At 41.8% G+C, this 15960-nt stretch overlaps 1 protein-coding gene across 1 annotated transcript in view; it reads left to right on the top strand.

Annotated features, from left to right (window-relative positions):
* Positions 1–46: 46 nt before the first annotated feature.
* The window catches only part of EFL1 (elongation factor like GTPase 1), a 133781-nt gene continuing 117867 nt past the window's right edge, over positions 47–15960 (top strand). The window contains exons 1-5 of the mRNA XM_032623746.1: positions 47–153; positions 922–1031; positions 4235–4302; positions 5785–5869; positions 14229–14362. Coding sequence (XP_032479637.1) covers positions 941–1031; positions 4235–4302; positions 5785–5869; positions 14229–14362 — 378 coding nt within the window. The 5' untranslated portion in view covers positions 47–153; positions 922–940. The remainder of the gene's footprint in view (positions 154–921; positions 1032–4234; positions 4303–5784; positions 5870–14228; positions 14363–15960) is intronic.

The following is a 15960-nucleotide window of genomic DNA, read 5'->3' as shown; positions in this document are numbered from 1 at the left end:
GCGCCAGAGACGCAGGCGGGTCAAAGGTCGTGCGTTCTCAGCCCCGCCCCCGGCGCGCGGGCGTAAGGTGGACGCGGAGGTCAGGGGGCTTGTGATACGCGTGGTGTGGTCGGCGCTGTGGTTCGAGCTGGGCTGGCTGGGCGGCGGCAGCCGGTAAGTGCGGGCCTGCAGGCGTCCGGGCGTCCTCTTCCGCCAACTCTAGGCAGTGGGGGTCCCGGGTCGCCGCGGCGGCAGGGCGTGGACGGAGCTAGGAGCGAGCCCGGGCTGAGAGCGGCTGCCGTGCGAGCGTAGTGTCCGGGCCGGCCCGGCCGTTTCTCAGTGCGGACCCGGGATCCTCAAAGAAAAAGGGAGTGAGGATAAAGGGAATATAGAGTTGAGGGTTTGTTTTTTCTTGGTTTCCCCAGTGTGGAAAAGAATGGAAGACGTTCAGTGCACCTGCACGTGACCCCAAAATGTAGTCGGGAAGCTGGGTGTTTTACCTCCAGTGAAAGCAAGTGGGAGTGATAGGAGAGGCTTGGGAAAAGATCGAGCAGGGGAAGAGAGAGAGATGTCGGCATCTTCTCTCCCTCCTGCATAAGACCCTTCCAGTATGTAATCACTGACCTGGAGAAATAATGCCCGAGTACACAGTACGGGGCAGAGTTCCAGGTGTCATTGTGCACCCAAACCCCACGAGCTTTGTGATTCATCGCAAAGGGTCGATCCGGAAGGATGAGTAAACTCCGCAAGTACAGTCGTGGTACAGTATTTGTTGAAGTGCTCAAATTGGACTTGGGCCTGGGTGGGTCTGTCCCTTCAGTAAGCATCCGTTGGGTTATTACTTTAAGGGACTCGAGAAGTCTTGTCAGCTCCCAGCAGTAGAAACTTTTATCTTTTAACGCCCCGATCTTCAGCCATTTGTAATACATGTTTAACTATTAGTCACAGGAAATAAGTGACCATGGTGCTGAACAGTTTGGATAAGATGATTCAACTCCAGAAAAACACGGCTAACATCAGGAATATCTGTGTTTTGGCTCATGTTGACCATGGTAAGAATCCTTTCTAAATGGCTTATTTTCAGTAATTAAGGGGGTGTGTCTCCGCACGTGTCAGTGGAGTGATGCTGTGGGCAGTTGAGAGTGATGCTTGCTAAGTTGCAAGTCTTATTTCCTTTAAAACTTTGCTGTGGGAGGAACACAGCTAACTAGTGATTGTTATTCTTCTATGTAGTATATTTTGTTGTCTTTTAAACGAGAAGTTGAGTTTTTTAGTATTTGTCAAGTATTTTGAAATGGCTTTGTAATATAACACGTCTGTAGCCTTGACATAATGTCCTCAGAGCCTGTGTTATGTGATTCTGTTTAACTCGTCCGATGTTTGTTGAACATCTGCTAAATTCGAGGTATTTTGCTAGCTATGTCAGAAGGTAAGGATTTATGCACAGGGCACCAGCCCAGCTATATAGAGAGGTGATTTGGGGGTTGAGGCAGCACAACATGAGGCAGGCAAAAAGTAGACTCTAAGGGTTGAGAGAGCTGGAGGGTCGGGAAGCTAGTAATGGGTTAAGAAAAGGGCTTTATAACAGTGTTAGAGATGACCCCCTGGAAGGATGATTCAAGATGGCAGATGGGGGCACACATTTCAAGTGGGAATAATGTCAGCAAGGGGAGAATGAAATGTATGTGACCAAAGCACGGGACATGAGAGGGGGACAGGGATGCATGGTGCTTAGCTTCTCACAGACATTGCTTTCATACCAGAGCATTGCCTCCTGCTAAGCCCGTGCTTGGTTTCACACTCCTTCTTAGTTCACGTAGCCACAGCAAAGTGATAGGATTGGGAGTGTGAAATAAAACCTATATACCATCCTGAAGGTGAGGGAGTAAGAGAGAAAAGTGAAGAGGTAGGCTGGGCTGTATCTTAAAGAGCCCTTCATGCCAGCTAGGCACAAGGATATGGGTTAAGTGCTCCAGCTCTGGAGTTAGACAACCTGAGTTCAAAACTCCATTTCAAGTTACATTGCCTTTTTGAGCTTCAGTATACAGCCTCTGTGTACTGGAATAAAAACCAAACCTACCTTATAGCATTGTGAGGATTAAATGATGATAAGGAGAAGCCCTTGGCAGGTACGTGCTTTATCATGAAGATGATCATTGGCATTTATTATTAGGTAATAGGGACACATTGGGAGAACAGAATAAAGCAGGGATGTTGTAATCAAATAGTACTTTAGTAAGAATGGTCTGGTGAGAGTGTTTCGGATGGATTGAAGGGCAGAAAAGAGGTTAGGTGGCTATTGCCATTGGTAAAATAGTTGAAGTGAAGTAGTTACGGGAACTAAAGGAAGAGGTGATGGATCACTTTGTAGGTGAAGGCAACTGAGAATGAGTTTTGTATACAAATCCGGTGGCTAACCCTACCCCATGAGTTTCTATCATTATGCTGCTCACGTTTTGAGGACATGATGTTTGACAAAAGTATTTTTTTTGCTTTGTGAATTAAATCATGTGGCAAGTCAGTGGCATGTGTGTGTACAGCAAATTACTTTAAAATTTACCATTTAAAAGTATATTAAGGGCTTCCCTGGTGGTGCAATGGTTGGGAGTCTGCCTGCCAATGCAGGGGACGTGGGTTCGGGCCCTGTTCTGGGAGGATCCCACATGCCGCGGAGCAGCTAAGCCCGTGCGCCACAGCTAATGAGCCTGCGCTCTAGAGCCCGCATGCCACAACTACTGTAGCCCGCACGCCTAGAGCCCGTGCTCCGCAACGAGAGAAGCCACCGCAGTGAGAAGCCCGTGCACTGCAATGAAGAGCAGGCTCACCACAACCAGAGAAAGCCCGCGTGCAGCAATGAAGACACAACGCAGCCAAAGATAAATAAAATAAATAAATTTATAAAAAAAACAAGTAAATAAATAAAAAATAAAAGTATATTAAGATAATACTATCCTAGAAAACCTGTGATTCATTTATTCATTCAACAGATAATTCATTGAATGTTTCTTATATGCCAAGCCTTGTTCTGGTCCTAGGGATACAGTTGTGAATAAAGCAAAGTCCCTGCTTTCTTGACACTTGCATTTGGGGGGGATATATGCTCTCCGTACTTACAATGTTCTACTCCATTGGAAGCAGGAAAGTGACACTCTAGGGTTATATGCTAATACATAATATTTACATGACAAGCACGTAATACAGTATTAAAGGTCCAAATGGGTACTTGAGTATCATAAGAATTTCTTTTATTATTAGAGTAGATTCCTGGGTTTATGTTTGGATACTAGGTAACATTGGTCACTGCAGTGTAGCTGATGCTCTCCATTGGCTTGCAAACAGTAGGCGATATGGATAAATTTCATGAATTTCTTTACCAAATGGGTATTTTCTTCAGACAGTTTAACTGGCCAAAGCCAACTGAGGCCATACATGGGGAAATATGGCAAAAGATAATGTTCAATTGTTTTTTGGTGATGTTTTACCCAGTATATCATCCAGAGGAAAAAATGATTGCTATCCAAAAGTGCTATCCTTTTGTCATGCTGAGCTATCAAGAGTTTAAGTTTAGGGCTTCCGTGGCGGCGCAGTGGTTGAGACTCCGCCTGCCGGTACAGGCGACACGGGTTCATGCCCCAGTACGGGAAGATCCCACATGCCGTGGAGCAGCTGGGCTCGTGCGCGTCCGGAGCCTGTGCTCTGCAGCGGGAGAGGCCACAAAAGTGAGAGGCCCATGTACCGCCCAAAAAAGTTTAAGTTTATAGGCCAGGACACAGTTATGGATATCTGATGACTGATGTAATAATTACAATAAACTTGATCAAATTCTTTATCGGACAGATTTGAGTAACTGTAAAAGTTGTTTGTCAGACGTTTTATATTTGATTGGCACAGTGGTTTTTCTTATCACTTAAGAGTCTGTGCATTTTGCTCTGTGTAAATTATGCCTGAATTAAAAAACTTTTTCTGTCCTTAAAAAAAAGTGTTGCTTGACGGATTTTAAAGTGAGGTTGATCCGCAGGGTTGGCAATACAGATTACAGCACTGTGGAGTGCTGGAATCTGTGTCCTTCCAGATGACATTTTGTTCAAAGTTCTAATTAAAATGCCTGTTGTATCTTGCTTCACTTAGTATAGGTAAACAGGAAATATTTGCTAAATCAGTTCTATGGTTAGATGTTAAATTTGTCGATACAATCTACCTACCTCACCCTTTAAAAAAAAGAAATCGATTTAAATTAATATTGTTACTTTAACAGGAAAAACTACTCTGGCTGACTGTCTTATATCTAGCAATGGCATTATCTCCAGCCGCCTGGCAGGCAAGGTATGTTATATTTGATATATACTTGCATTTCAGTTAGTATTAGCAAATCTACAATGTGATGAGTCCTTCGTTGTGTTCTTAAAGATCGAAAAAGTATGAAGCATAGTTCATGCACCTAAGAAGCTGCCAGTCCATTTAGCAAGATAAAAGAGATCATTGAGAAAAAGTTATTTCTATATTGCTTTATGTTACTTTATATTAATATTTTATAAGTGCAAGAATGAGTTTTTGCAACCAATCATTTGATAACCTCCCATGATTGTGGAAAATTTCACAGGTGGAAGAGATGCTTCACGGTGGGAAATAATGTGGATAAAATGCATGAAGGCTAATTTGTGGGTTGTGCTTGATTTGAGTGGAACGTTTGCCTATACTTATAAGGAAAATGGTGCAGGTAGAAAAAATGTATCAGATTACAAAGACGTTGAAGGCTAACCTAAGTACCAAAGGAAGGCTTCTGAAGCTTGAGGGTCATGACGAAGGAAGATCATGTTTTAGGAAATGAAATGATAGAGACCTTTGTTTTTAACTGTGAACTGAAAGAAATTGGAATAATTTATTTGCAGTAGAAAGATAGAGATGTTCCTCCCTTCAGTGAATTTACGATATAGTCAGTAGGATTTATCAGGTGACTGGTAATATAGAGAAGAGGAGGTAGAGAAGCAAAAATGAATTAAAAAAGTAGGCCTAAGAGACTGAAGGAAGACTTGGGCATTTGAGGCACGTTGGGTGGGGAACTGGCCGAAGATACTGTCTATAGAAGGCTAAAAAAACTGGGTTGAATGAAATAATAAAGTGCTTTTATTATTCCCAGTTGAGAAGTGAGAAAAAGTACAATAACTCTAAAGTGAGTAGATGAAAGGAAATAATAAGCCATAAATTAATGAATTAGAAAAGATCAATGAAGCCACAGTTTGTTCTTCAAAAAGATTAATACAGCTAACAAATATGATACAGTGATGGTGGACACGTCATAGTACATTTAAAGGTTGAATCCTAATGTAAGCTATAGATGTTAATTAATAATAGTGTATTGATGTTGGTTCATTAATTGTAACATGTACCACACTACGCACTAATATAAAATGTAAGTAATAGGGGGAACTGTGTGTGTAGGAGGGGAGGGGATGCTTGGGAACCTCTTTACTTTCCAGTCAATTTTTCTATAAACTTAAAATTGCTCTAAAAAGATAAAGCCTATTTAAAAAAACACTAGCAATGTAAACAGTTTGTGATTGTCTTGTATTACAACTGATAAAAAGTTAGAAATTGATCAGGAGAAAGGAAAGGTGGAAGAAATAAGTGGTACTAGGAAAGAAAAATGTTGCAGAGATTAAGAAGGTAATAATGGGACATAACGAACAACTTCATGGCAATAAGCCTAAAAGTTTAAGTATTTAAAACAAAAATCCAAATCAGTCCATTTTAATATTACATTTTAATTCATTGGGAAATACGGATGCATATGTTGCATTTTTACAGTTAAGGTACATGGACAGCAGAGAGGATGAACAGGTCCGAGGGATCACTATGAAATCCAGTGCCATTTCACTACATTATGCAAAAGGTAAATCGATCTGTGTTTTAAAGAACAATGGTTTTGTATCTTTTGTGTCCTTCTTTCTCTTCCTGAATTAGTTTCAGGCCTCAGGTTTTTTGCTTTACATTCCACAAATTTCATTCTGGCCTTTCCAGATGATCTGTTGTCAGATCAGAGTCAGGCTGTCCAGATTTGAGTACAGACGGGGACCTCTGACTGGCTTGAGGGCAGAAGAACTGGCAGCTCACACTTGCCCCCATCCACCCAGGTGATTGTATAGATTTCTTCAGAGGGAAGGTCTGGAGTCTTAGGACCTTGCTGGTTCAGCCTTACTGTCCCATTTCCTTGCTAGGTCCTCCTTCTGTCCTATGGCCTGCCTATTAGATCTAGAGTCTTATTTACTTGACTGTGTACGCATTGCCATGATCGCTATAGTTTTTATCCCCAGATCAGGATGCCATTTTTTTTGTTGTTGTTTTTTGTTATTTTGTTTTTTTGTGGTACGCGGGCCTCTTCCGTTGCAGAGCACAGGCTCCAGACGCGCAGGCTCAGCAGCCATGGCTCACGGGCCCAGCCGCTCCGCGGCATGTGGGATCTTCCCAGACCAGGGCACGAACCCGTGTCCCCTGCATTGGCAGACGGACTCTCAACCACTGCGCCACCAGGGAAGCCCCAGGATGCCATTTTGACAGTAACACTTCTAGGGATTTATCTGACAGAAACAGTCATACAAGCACATGAGATATATATTCATTGACAAACACTCAAAAGTTTGTATTAGGGAAAACTTTTGTTTAGGGAAACTTGTATTAGGGAAAAGAATGCCAACAACCTTACATAGTTAAGGAAAATAGTTATGGAAAATAGTTAAGTAAACTGATACATCCATGCTGTGAAATGCTATTCAGCTGTTCAAACAACTGTTTGACCTATATGTAATTATATAGAAAAGGTAAAGTAGGAGACAAAAAGCAAGTTGCAGAGTAAATACTTATAAGATTTGAATGTGTTTTAGTAATAAGAATATATTATGTATATAGATAAAGATGTCTGGAAGGACACATACCAAAACCTTAACTGTAGTTATTAGTGGCTGGATTATGTGAAACTTACACGTTTCAAAATATTTATTTTGCACTGTTTGGAAATTTTACACAAAATGAATTTTTATAACTAGAAGAAAATAATAAAGCTATATTTCATTTTCCTAATGGACTGACCTGTAATTTATCCTTCATATCTCTGGCACTGACACCAAGGGTTGTACTATGTGGGACATGACTGTTCTCTTTGAGGTCAGTCTTATAGTGTTTTTGAACTAAACCAGTTTTGAAGCTTTTAGGTACATGAATTCCCAGTGTTTAGTATTTAAACTGATGCCTTATTTTTTAAAATCTACCTCTCACCTTTTAAACGTCGTCATTCTGTGATCCAGTGAATGGGTCAGTGGTCAGTTTATTTCTTTTCTCTCCGTATTTTTATGGAGTTCAAGACATTTGTAGCCTTCCTTTCTCCACACTCATTAGTCTGTTTTCATTTGAAGATTACTTTAGTGTCAATTTTAGCTGCTCTCTGGACTTTGTCTCCAGTTCCTTCACCCCTTTTTAAACCATTTTATTAAGGTTTACTTTATGTATCATGACCTTCAGTCATTCCAGTTCCCTTTTGTCTTTGTGGTACAGTGTTGCAGGAAAATGGCTATAGGTCCCAGGGAATTGCATGGTCTGATCTTCATTTTGTTGAACTGTGTGACCTTGGGTAACTTGCTCTCAGACTGTCCTAGATATACCTTCTTGATTGCACAGAGCGGAGGCTTAAGCTAGCTTGGGATGGGGTGGGAGGGCTTATTGACAGAATATGTGTGAAATGATACTGGAAACAATCTTCATGAAAACCCAAAAGCAGGAGCATTATTGGAGTGACATCTCAAAGAAATTGAAGGCGGATGTTGATTCTGGATCCAGGATGGCTCTAGAGACCATCAGTGAAAGTTAACGGATCTTCCCTCTGGAACTCCACTGTCATCCTTGGGTTGAGTTCTCTGTTTTTATCTGTTTTTACCCTGTAAGTCTTTTCTCTGTTTTATAGCTTTTGCCTACCCTTAGTGCCTCCATCTTCATGAACTCCCTTTTCCCTGACCCCTCCTCTCAGCTCCTGTTTTTTTCCCTTAGTTCTCTTGCTTACTGCTGCTTTCTCCTACGTTTACGAGCATACGTCTCAAGAGCAGGATGTTGCTCAGCTTGTCTTTTGATGCCAGGCTATGGCAGAGGTTGCACCTATGGACTGCCAGTCTGTGGTTGGATGGTCATCTCCTAGTCTGATCAGTGGTGATTGGAGTGGAGCCATAAAGTATTCAACATGTTTCTTTGTGACCGTGATGGCCTAGAAGGGGCTGTGGGTTAGGCAGTCACCACACTTGACAGTTAGAGCCTTGCTTTCCACATCTGCAAAATGGGGATGGAAGTTGGGGATGTTGACTGAGACATGTTCTCAAAACATCCGAGAGATGAGGTACATTCTCATCCTTATCTCAGCGTTGACTCTCTGGAATGGGGCATTTCCTGCTGTGAAGGTGGGACAGCCTGAAGGGGGTCTCCCTTCTGGAGGAGGGAAACGTGATGGTTGAAGAAACTCCACAGGTGATTTTTGTGTTTACCACTTCTTCCCCTCCTTCCCATGCCCCTCCCAAATGCCCTGTTAGTTGAGGATCTCTGTACTAAATGTTAATGAAGTGCTTTCTTGTTTTGACTCTTAATTTAACCAGCTTTCAAAAATTTTTTCAAATCCTCACATGGATTGAAAGATAGGGTATTTTTCTAGTTTAAGGTAAACAAATAAGCTTACCAAAACTATGCATATTACAGATAGAGTGTTGAAAAACATCAAGGTGATATTCTTATCTTAGCATTTTCCTGGGCCCCAGTTCTCCCTTGAGAAAATGGAGCCTCTCTCATCTTTCCATTTGTGACTAAAATTTGGAACAAATGTTGGGACCATATTGTTAAATCTTGTTAGTTTCCTATTTCTTAGCCACCTCTCTTTGTGCCCTTCCCACAAGGATACTATACATTTATCTGGTCATTTCAAGAGTTAGGAAATAATCCCAATCCCAATATACATTCTATAAAGAATCCTAAGAGGATGTAATACCTTTGAATCCTTTAGCCTAGGATGCAACTATAGATGAGAGAAATGTATTCAGATGGATGAAATACTTAGAAATTCCTGGACTGTTGTTGTCAGAAGGCCTGTTGTTGTCATTTCTACCTACTCTTTATACCTGTGAGCAAATACTGCTCTTGCAGAATTTCTGAAATGAAGTTTTCATTCTAACTCGTCTTTTTAAACATTTTAAATAAATTTATAAGTTTATATGTATTATAGAAAATTCAGTATGTTGTAGAATATACATGAGAACTCAAGACTGAAATACAAATTACTTCTAGTTTGCCACCAGTTCTTTTATACTTTCAGTTTTTACATTTAATCCCACCATAATTGTACACGTGTATGTGTATACATGCAAGCTGTGAGGTAGATGTCTAACTTAAATTTCCCCCCAAAGAGTTAACTACTTATTCCAACACCAGTCTAATTTGATTATTAAGTACTATATTATTAGTTCTTGACGCGGTGCTGGTGTCAACAGCTCTGCATGAATGAGGTGGTCTGGGTGGGACTGTTATGAGCTAGAGAGCAGACTCTGCCCACCCATGAAACACCCCCCACTACCTGGCTGGGGGCTAGTGCTAGTCAGCTGCAGCTGACTGATGCCCTGTATTTTTCTGTTTTGTTTTTTTTATCAAGAAAAGTTGGCATCAAGATTTTTGGTAAAATCCTCCAATTTTTAAAATACTGGCAACTTACTAAAAATTTGTAAAACACTATGTAGAACAAATTGCAGTGGGCTTTAACTTACAGGCTTTCAGTTTGTACTTCAGGCATATGTGCTAGCTAGCTAACAACCTGGTTCAGTGGGATACTCGGTATTTACCCAGGTGGCAGCCACACTGTAGCTTGGATGTACTCCAGATGTGGAGACCAAGGATATGGCGGGGCTTTCTGCAAAGAGATCCATGTGCAGGTTCACCTCTTTGTAAACACCTCCATAGGGGTTTGTGGTTGTGGGCAAGTGGAGAGTTTACACACGTGTTGGTTTCAACTCTGTGGCTCTCTGGTCTTAATCTCTTAAGATTAGGCCGTGGGGAAACTGATTCATGCCATCCAGATTCACACAAGGCCAACATGTATCAGTCACTTCCCTTCCCTTCCAGATATGTGAACGTTAACCCGAGGTTCTGATTTCTGTCCTCTTCCTTTGGGACCAGGGCTGGGAGGGAAGGGTTCCATTGTCCCTTGTTTGACTAAAGATCAGATTATTTCCTCTTAACATAATGAATGCTTTACTTTGTGAAGCATTCAGTTGATGCCAGATCTAAGAAAATGGGTGCACGATAGTTGGATTCTGAGCTAGGTGCTTCATATGCGTGATTTTGTTTAATCCTCACAGCAATCCTGTGAGATGGATGTTATCCTCATTTTACATGTGTGCAAAATGGAGTTCACAGGGGTTAAGAAACTCCCCTGAAGACAGAGTAGTTAGCATGTGGTAGTAGTCCTGGGAGCCAAGTAATTACGTTTGCAGACTCCTCGTTTGCACCAGGAGTCTTTGGAAATCAGTCAGTCCTGGCCACGGCTGATTCCCCCTGAAGCGTAAGTGTCTCCTGTCCACCAGGGATTGCTGCGACTACTTACAGACATCTTCTTGTGGCCACCATTACCTGCATCCCTGTTGTCTTTGGTCACCGCCCAAGATGGAAGTCCTGTGATCTGGCCTCTCAGCAATCTCTTCCCCATGTTTCTCTGTGCTTCTAATACCTCCTCTGCCCTCAACCTCTCACTGTTCCCTTCCTTCTCAAAACTTTCTCTGAAAACATCCCAAGGTAAAGAAATAACCCCTGTATCCGCAACATCTTTTGTTGCTGTTCCCCCCTCCTCCTGCTGGCAGTTTTCTGAGGACACTGCTTTTCTTGTCCTTCTTTCAAGTGAGTGCTGGTCATTCTTTCATGCTCCATCTGTCTCTGGGTTAGGACATGGGATTGCTGTTCCCCTTGTTCACTAGTTCTGGTTCAAAGCTTAATTCTTCCACCCTTGCTTTAAAACTCTACCTCCTTTGAGACTCTTACTGTCCATCCAGTTATTTTTGACCCTTTCTTACCACTGTCACCTCCTGGTTACAGTCCTCAGTCCCTGTTCATTAATGACTTTGCACCTGGCTCATTGTTTTCCTTTTTGCCCAAATCCACCAAGGTAGCTTTTACCGTTTCTGAAAATGACCTCTCCAACGGCATGGCTTCATCAGTAGTGACGTGTAGATCTCCACTTCACCCTCCCTCTGGCGTGACTACTTGCTGGATTTTAGCATCATCCAGAACTATTCATCTTTGACATTTGAAATTCAAATACTCCCTTCTCCACCATCTTTACTCTTCCCAGCTCTCTTGCCTGTGTAGCGAGGTCCCCGTTCTTGGATTTCAGAAAGCCCTTCAGTCTCTTGAGCCTCATCACTGTCCGTCATTTACTTCCCGCCTCATACAACCCAGATTTGTCTTTTTGCTGACAGTCTTGCCAAGGTCCTCAGGTTGCTTTCTTCGCCTTCTGTCCTCCCAGTAAAACTGTAACCCTTGATAGAGCTAACTCTCTACATTTTTTTCTCCTTATACTTGGGCTGGGTTCTCGGCTGGTCGTTGGGCTGCTGGCAGACTTCCACTATGTTGTCTGTCAGGCCTTGCTCACTCTCTCCAACAGCTCTCTTAAACCTTCTAGTCTCTTCCAGTCTACCTCTTGGTCCCTCTCCCACAATCTCAGCAGGCATTTTTATGTTCCATTTCACAGAAAATGGGAGAACTCTCTGTTTGCCACTGCCCCTCAAAATGTAACATTACTAGTATCTTTGCTTGCCTCCTGTCACTGTGAAAGACTTGTGCTCTGTACTTATCTCCTTTGTCCTGGTGCCTAACTGTCAGCTTTTAAGCATGCTCAGGTCTCTCATCTCAAGTGTGTGTGTGTGTGTGTGTGTGTGTGTGTGTGTGTCTCTCTCTCTCTCTCTGGGTCACTCTGAGTGTTAGTCAAAGGTGCACTGCTGTTACCGTATTGCTCTGACATTAGGCCCCATGCCTTATGGTAATGGCACATATTAGCCATGTGAAATTGAATGAAAGATAGTTGGTCCTTGATCTCTAACTTTCTCTCCAGGGTGATGTGAACATAGAGAAGTTCCGAGTAGGTTGCAGCGGTTTAGAACCCTTATATTGGTTCCAGGAAGTGAACATCAGTCTTTTTTCACTCTAGGGTTTCTTATTCTGGTTCTTAGCCAAATGAACAAACAAGTGTTGTTTCCTCAGCTGCAAAGTGTAGAGGCATCTGTGACCTTCATAGGAAGTGACTAAGTGGTAGATAGACCCGGGTGTGTTTCTGTCTTGCAACTGCTTTTGTGACCTTGGGTAAATCTCTTCCCTTTTGGGGGCTTTAGCATGTTTATGAAATGAAGGGTTGGGCTGCAAAAATGCTGAATTATTTCAGGAATCTCATAACTTTGGTTTTATGTGATGGGAGTGGATAGAACTCTGAGCCTTTGTAGCTCTGCTCACTTTTCTCTGGTTTATTTTGTTGGGACCCTGGTGCTTATCCTGCAGGGTAGCTGTGAGACTGGTGCTGTGAGACCTGACAGTAAAAGACTCGATTAAGGAGGCACACGGGGCCGTTGTTCTAGGGCACTGGTTCTTTGACTTTGTTTAGAGATGTCCACAGTCCTCTCTGGTTGGAGTCTTCCCTGGTGGGTGCATCAGAGCCAAAATTCCTTACAAAGCCATTTGCATGAAAAGAGGAAGCAGGGGAAGGAGTGGTATTGAAGAAGGCAGTCTTGCTGATTGATGGCAGTCTTTCCCACTGAGCCCATTGCATTTTGGAATCCTTAACCTACTGTTCAGAAATTCACTACTAGTGGAATCTTGGCATGTGAGATTAAATATATGCCATCTTGAGGATAGTGGGTAAAAGTATGACTTTGGAGGCAGATGGGTTTGAACTTTCACTCTACCATTTTTTGACCTTAGGCAATTTACCTTAGAGTTGGATTCTAGCTGGATATTCCTCAGAAAGATATTTTACTTTTCCGTGCCCTAGTTTCCTGCTCTGTAAACTTGGCCTAATGGTAGTAACTACTGCAAGGGTTGTTGTAAGTAAACATTAGATAATGTCTATAAAACGTTTAGAACTGTGCCAGATAGTGCCCAGATAGGCACTTCACAAATGTGAGCTCTGGCTGTTGTTTTATCATTATCAGTGTCACACAGGGCACTAATCAGACCATCAAGTTGTTAACCTCACACTTGGGGAATTCCTTTAAATGGCCCCATAAGTTATACCATTCAGCCCTGTCGTAGTTCTGGAGCACACAAAAGTTGAAAAACACTGAGTTAAGAGGAGGAGCAAAAGTAAAGTATAGGTATATTCAGGTGTTTGATCATTTAAGTAATTATTATGCCATTAAAAGAGAATTCTATCAAATTTAGCAGTGAATGGGGAATGAGTGTAGAATTCTAATGAACTACAGGTTTTCTGGCTGGTTTACTTAATTATATTTTATTGATAATATGATGTCTCTGTAACCTAGGGTGGCCAGTGGTTCTGGTTTTCCTGGGACTGACTTAGGGCTTAGTGGGACGTGGGACTGACGTTGGCGTTTGATGGGATGTGAGACCTTCAGTGCTAAAACAGGACACATAGGCATGAGTCATGCTCTGAGCTTACAACTTTGTTGTGAGGATTAAAGAATACAGTATATCAAATGTGAAAGCACATAGCACACTGCTTGGCACACAGTAGGTGCTCTTTAAATTTGTGACTTAGAATTGACTGTTAAGTCTTGCTGCGCATATCCACACACTGCTCTTTGAGAAGTTGTAGGGAAGTTGTTGGCCACCTGCTTTGTGTCTTTTCCATTAATTTCTTGTAGTCCCAATTTCCTCATCTGCACAGTGAGTAGAGGAATGTTTATGTTGTATGGATATTTTAAGGGCGGAATCATGTGTGATTAGCACAAGTGTTTAGCACAGTGCCTGGCTCACAGTAGCTCTTGATAAGTGGTTATTAGATTATTAGAATAATAAAATCCTTTAACCTTTTATACCAATGCTATTTGGAATCGATAGTTCCATTGTTGGGAATTCGTAAAATGGAATGGTGGCTGTTGATTGAACTACCATTTTAGCTTTTGTCTTCTTTAGCTTTATTCAGTCATTTCTTAGAAGCTCTCTTACTCTGGGTTGCCTGAGGAAGAGTACTGTATACCTGCACAACTGAAAATGTGTGTCTTCCATTTCAGGTGAGGAGGAGTACCTGATTAATCTGATAGACTCTCCAGGACATGTGGATTTCTCCTCAGAAGTATCGACGGCTATTCGCATTTGTGACGGGTGCATCATTGTAGTGGATGCTGTGGAAGGGGTCTGTCCACAGGTAGTGGATTGTAACATGGAAATATTTAACTGGTTAAAGAAGGTGGGAGGAGAGAAGAGGAACTGACTGCCGATGACTCTGTGACACTTGAGACATTTCACTGACCATCAAAAAGCTGGTTTTACATTTCACATTTGGTAGTGTTCTGGTCTGTGATGGAGTTAAATCCCCCAAGTTTTGAAGGGATAGTAGAGAGAATGACTTCAAGGTGCCTTGATGTGTCTGTCATGTCCTCTTGGAGAGGGACTCAGCAAAAATGGGAGAGGTGTTTAGGAGGATCTGGAGGTTTCACTCCAGTGGAAAAGTTTCTGAACTGTGAGAGGTAATTGATAGCAAGATACTGAGTCTCTTCTGTTGGTTTGTCAGTCTGTCCCCCTCCGCCCCTACACACGCTGTCTCTCTGCCTTCCTCCTCCCCCCTCTTACTCTTCCAGATCCTTAACCGAGACTTTCTTCTCTTTCCCACCAAAGTTCAAAAAGTTCACCCCTAAGGCCAGAGTGAACATGTAACTCCGGTCGACGTGAAACTCAGAGTGGCTTTCTAAATTCAGTTTTTAAAATAATTTTTCTTGGAAACCTTATGTGTTATCTTTAAAAATGTTGTCACCTTTGTGTCCTAGTTCTTAAATGCCCTTATTTGTTTTAATGTTTTTTAAAAAGAATAAGGAACGGTTTAAATTGCAGGCATACCTCTGAGATATTGCAGGTTTGGTTCTGAGCCAGTGCAGTAAAATGAATATCGCAGTAAAGCGAGTCACATGAATTTTTTTTGGTTTCCCAGTGCATATAAAAGTTATGTTTACAGTATACTGAAGTCTCTTAAGTATGCAATAGCATTATGTCTAAAAAACAAATGTATGTACTTTAATTAAAAAAATACTCTATTGCTAAAAAATGCTAACCATTTCTGAGCCTTCACTGAGTTGTAATGGTAACATCAAAGTTCACTGATCACAGGTCACCACAACAAATAGATGAATAATGAAAAATGTAAAATATTGTGAGAATTCCCAAAATGTGACATAGTGACATGAAGTGAGCAAATGCTGTTGGAAAAATGGTGCTAATAAACTTGCTTGACGCAGGGTACAAACCTTCAGTTTGTAAAAAATGCAACATCTGTGAAGCACAATAAAGCAAAAGCACAATGAAATGAGGTTTTCTTGTAGAAATGGAGAAAGTTTGATAATTCCAAGAAGATATGCTGTAATTATTCTGTAACTTCCCGTCTGATTGCCTGTAAGGGCCCGGGTCCCCCAACTGGAGAAGCACAGCCTTAGTCTTTGTAGTGTCTTAGGTGTCCTGACAAGACGAGTAAAATGAACAGACCTGACTTTAGCAGAATAGTGGTTAATGCTGAGAGGTTGTTTATGCTCGGGAAGGTGTACACAGGGGACTTCTGGGGGAATGTTCTGTTGCTCGACCTGTGTGTTGGCAACATGAGTGTTTGTTTTCTGATTATTTACTGAATAAAATTCGGTAAATTGTGTGTTGTGTGTGTGTGTGTGTGTGTGTGTGTGTGTGTATAATTCCATGAAACTGTTCACTGTCTTTTACATAATTTTATTTATCCTTCTTAAATAAATTGACAGTCCCATA

The sequence above is a fragment of the Phocoena sinus genome, chromosome 2 (genome assembly GCF_008692025.1).
Source record: "Phocoena sinus isolate mPhoSin1 chromosome 2, mPhoSin1.pri, whole genome shotgun sequence".
NCBI lineage: Eukaryota > Metazoa > Chordata > Mammalia > Artiodactyla > Phocoenidae > Phocoena > Phocoena sinus.
This window is presented reverse-complemented; position numbering and strand designations above follow the sequence as displayed.